The sequence below is a fragment of the Octopus bimaculoides genome, chromosome 8, assembly GCF_001194135.2.
Source record: "Octopus bimaculoides isolate UCB-OBI-ISO-001 chromosome 8, ASM119413v2, whole genome shotgun sequence".
Lineage (NCBI taxonomy): Eukaryota > Metazoa > Mollusca > Cephalopoda > Octopoda > Octopodidae > Octopus > Octopus bimaculoides.
This window is the reverse complement of record NC_068988.1, coordinates 15,870,402-15,874,789: the sequence shown is the minus strand read 5'-3', so window position 1 is coordinate 15,874,789 and position 4,388 is coordinate 15,870,402. Positions and strand designations below refer to the sequence as shown.

Genomic DNA, 4,388 nt, shown 5'->3' with positions numbered 1-4,388 from the left:
ATAAGAACCCACGGTATGGTAGAAGCCATAGGGATTCATAACAAAAAGAAATACTGGTGGAATGTCACAGTGAAAAGGATAGAGAAGATAAACTGTGTACAGTTCTGGAAATCAGCTGCCCAGTGGATGTTAACATAAAGCTTAAGATTAGTGAAAAAGAGAACGCCTATGCTATTGAGAAATCTGCAGTTACTCTATCCAAATTACAAGTTCAGATTTATACCTGTAATTACTGAACCACTGGGATATGTAACACACTGCCTAAATACCAATCTTGAAAAATTAGGCTTCTCACAACCAGAAAGGAGAAAGCTGATTCGAAGACTACAGATCCAATTCATTACTAGAGCTGTAAAAATCTGTAAAACTTTCTAGAAGTTTATCATTTAAGTATGTATGAGCATGTCTAGGTATGCAACTATATGCATGAGAATACATACATAAAACAAAAACATACAAATCTACATGTATACATGCATACATACAAAATACTCTGTTGTGGTTGAAATTCCAAAGGAGTCATGGATCTAGGTTAGAAACCGGCTCTTTCTCTATTGGCAAGAAATATTGAAATAAGACTAAATAATGACATGCATACATACATACATACATACATAATGGATTGCTGCCGTGTTATTTGTGTTAAGAAGATGCTACGGTCAAGGTGTTGATGAAATTTAGTAAACTTGCATACTGGCAAATTTATAATCCATGGAATAAATGACAGAAGAAATATATATTAATTACGGAGGTCAACTATAAAGTTTATATGGTGACCAAAATACTCTCATGGAACGTGACCAAATGGGGTTTATTCTTCAACATGGTCCGTTTTTGCAGTCCACACACTTCTTCCATCAGTGTTGCAGTGCTTGGATCCCATTGGTGAAAAAGCTTTCATACTGTTGGTCACAAAAGTAGATATGACTCATCACAATTGCGATATTGATTCCCAGCTAAGTACTTTTTCATGTTAGGGAACAGATGATAATCAGATGTGACCAAATCAAGAGAACAGAAAGAGCAATTAATCAAAGCTACAGTCACGCACAATAACCATTGAAGCTAAGGGCTTGTGTGCTGGAGCATTGTCTTGATGAAAGAAAACCTCTTTCGTCCTTTTTCTCTTGATAGCCTTTCGTAACTACCTCAGTAAGTTGACATAGTATTCTTCATTGACGCATGGTCCTTTTGAAGACACTATACCTTTTCCATCCTTAAAATTTGCGGTCATTACCTTCCCTGTAGATGAAACGACGCTGGCCTTGTTTGGAGCAGGTGAGGAGGGGAGTTTTCTCTGCTTGGATTGTCGCTTTGTCTCTGGCTCGAAGTGATGAACCCAACACACATCCTCGGTTACGAAACGTTCAAGGAAATCAGCTGGATCTGCCTCAAATAATGTCAGATTCTCTCGTGATATGATCAACTTGATGCGCTTTTGATCAAGTGTCAGAAGATGTGGCACCCACGAAGCGGAAGCCTTCGTCATGCCAAGTTCATTGTGCAGAATATTCTCAACTATGTCACGGGATATAATAATAGTATAGGCTATACGATAGAAAGTCAATTGCCCGTCATATTTCAATATGTGGTGAAAACGATCAATGTTTTCCTGTGGTGACAGTTGTATGACATCCAGACGTTGGGTCATCTTCAAGAATCTCTCTTCCCTTCCTAAATTCAGTTGTCCACGTTTCACTGTAGATAAAGCTGACGCGTCATCTCCTAATGTAACAACCATATCGGCATAAATGTCCTTGGGGCCTAAACCTTTTTCCTGCAGGTATTGATAAACTCCACGGTACCAAATTTTGTTCATTTTCAAGAGAAGTCGCTACTAGTTTCATCTGAAGTCTTTTTGAGCAGTCAGGTGTCTGTTTACCTGGAAAAGGACAATGCAGTTATTAATAAGAAGGGCTGAAATTAGTGCATGCAAGATTTCACTGCTCTAGCATCAATCCTTCATGGTCAGCCTATAAACTTTTTAGCCACCCTCTAACTTAGATTGAAATTTGGGCGGAATTTTGGAATAGCTGTCTCTCGAAATTCCATAAATGATGGGAAAGGAAAAGGGATAACTTTTTACATTTCGTTATTATTCCTGTACTTCATACAACGGAAATTACTATTCTGACAAAAAAAAAATAGATAAATAAATAAAGTCATAACATTTTCACTTTATGTATTTTCCTCCACTTCCATACTCTATTCTTTTCAACGTGAGATATGGGGCTTCAAGTGACAGCTATTCCTAAACGTCACCCTTGCTACCTTACATCATCGATAGTTTAGGGTAGAGCAATTAGTGAAAACTGCCGCTAAAGACCTAGTAAGCTTTAATTTCACAACGAGAGTAACAGTAAATACGTGGGAATATGAGTTCGTTTATTTTCATATTTAATCAATGTATGTATGTAAACTCACTGTTACACGCACACACTCAACTACTCTTGCTACTTATAGAATGATGTTTTCTATAATTCGATATTTTTATCAAAATAGTGACGGGCCCCTATCATTGACACCCTGTCTCGAATTGGCACAGATTCATTATATATTTCACCTAACAGCTCGTCAATATAACCTCTTTATTTTTACTTCGATTTCATCCAAAATCCCATTGACGAGTTTTCTTTCCAGGAGATCGAAATCAATCGGTTGACTGTCACACACACACAAACACAGAGGCATCGAAGACACAATTCGGTTTTGGTTATTGTTTGTAGATATTTTATCATGTGTTGCCAATTTTCTTTAGAAGGGTATGAGTTTCCATGTCTACATTCGCATCCCTGTAAAAAAAATTAGCAAATCTTTTACTTTAGATTTTTTTTTTGCTATATAAATAGATACATAACGCAGAATTTTTTTTTTTGTAAAAAAATTGTTAATACATATTTTTAAAGATCTAAAAGTCTAATGAGATCGACTAACGTATGCAAAATACTGACATTAAACTATATTTTTACTTTATTCAGGAAATAAAAATGAAATAAGTGTTCAAAACAAAAACAATTATTTTTATACACTCGAACCTCCACTACTAAATCTTCCGTGTGTTTCAATAAAATACAACCATATCCCCGTTAAAACAAACTAGATAAATCAATCATCGATTGCTTTTTTTAAATAAAAACACAAATCCATGTAAAACTAAAATATCCTTTCCTTCGGATAATCTAATGGATGGTAAATGAAAGACTGGAATAATTTTTCAATGGGAACTTTGAAATCTGCTCACCGAAGTGAATCACATGATATCCAATATGGAAGAGGGGCGGTAGATACTCTGCACCAAGTCAAATATATTTTCTATGTATTTAAGAATCTACAAACGGTTAGCTATTTCTTTTTATTTTATTCCGACTCCCACCTAATTCTCGATTGACCCTTAGTATAAATATTTTTTTGTGTGATTGCCCTTTGTCCCTTTTTTTTAATTTATGAACTGCTAAATAAACATTTCTCCTTCCTCACTCACAGCCACCTTTCTTCTTTCTAACAACAACAACCTGTGAATGTCTTTCTTTATGACAACACCTACTATTTTGTTTTGCATAATCGTTGATCATTCATTCATACACCACACACATTATATATATATATATATATATATATATATATATATATATATATCAAATAATAAATGACTATATGCATATATACGTACAAGTATGTGCATACCTACATCTACCTGTATATATAGGTGCATATCTGGGTACAGGACGTTGTAAACAAAACGTGGACAAAAAAATAATAATAACCAGAGTACAGAAAACACACAGGCCACATAGAGAACATTTTCCTTCATCAGCTTCCCCCATACACACATACACGCGAGTTTATTTTCCCCTTTTCTGTTTTCGTCAACTAATATACGTCTTAAACATCCTCCAGTTGTAGACAAATAGTTTTCTCTTTTTTTTTTTTTTTTTCTAACGTTAATTATTGATTTCTTCCATGTTATGCTACCTTTTGTTCGTTCTTTTATTACTGCAGTCGTTATCTCCTCTCTCTCTCCTAACATGTTTAGTAACATTACTGTTGTATGTTTACTTACCGCTGTTAGAAATACTTCCATCAGAATAACTAACTTATTTATTTACTTTCTTCGTATTAATAGACAGTAATTATATTTATTCGAAAACTATAGAAATCTATCATTAAAAAGAGAAAATATTAATTCATATCCAAAAAGTGATACATTTTCTGACACGGACTAAAATGTAGATGTTTATTTCAGAGGAGGCGTGGCATATCACCTGCTCTCCTCTTTCATACATTAAATATATTTACTATTAAAAAAAATTCTTTGGAATTCATTTTCCAGTTTGATTCCTTGTATTATTTAGCAATTTTGGCTTGCACAAGGACTATATATATATATA

General features: G+C 34.4%; 2 protein-coding genes across 2 annotated transcripts in view; one reads left to right on the top strand and one right to left on the bottom strand.

The window, feature by feature from the left end:
* Positions 1-1,144: 1,144 nt before the first annotated feature.
* Positions 1,145-1,819, bottom strand: LOC106880407 (uncharacterized). Its single transcript, XM_014930322.1, has one exon. It carries the CDS (start codon positions 1,817-1,819, stop codon positions 1,145-1,147), a length of 675 nt encoding a protein of 224 aa, XP_014785808.1.
* A 1,364-nt stretch (positions 1,820-3,183) lies between these two features.
* LOC106869244 (WASH complex subunit 5) overlaps positions 3,184-4,388 on the top strand; it is a 159,930-nt gene continuing 158,725 nt past the window's right edge. The window contains exon 1 of the mRNA XM_052969903.1: positions 3,184-3,337. The gene's annotated coding sequence lies outside the window, so the exon portion shown is untranslated. The remainder of the gene's footprint in view (positions 3,338-4,388) is intronic.

What these genes read in the sequence shown, in the direction of transcription:
- LOC106880407 (XM_014930322.1), bottom strand. Translation starts at nt 1,819, where the DNA reads ATGAACAAAATTTGGTACCGTGGAGTTTATCAATACCTGCAGGAAAAA.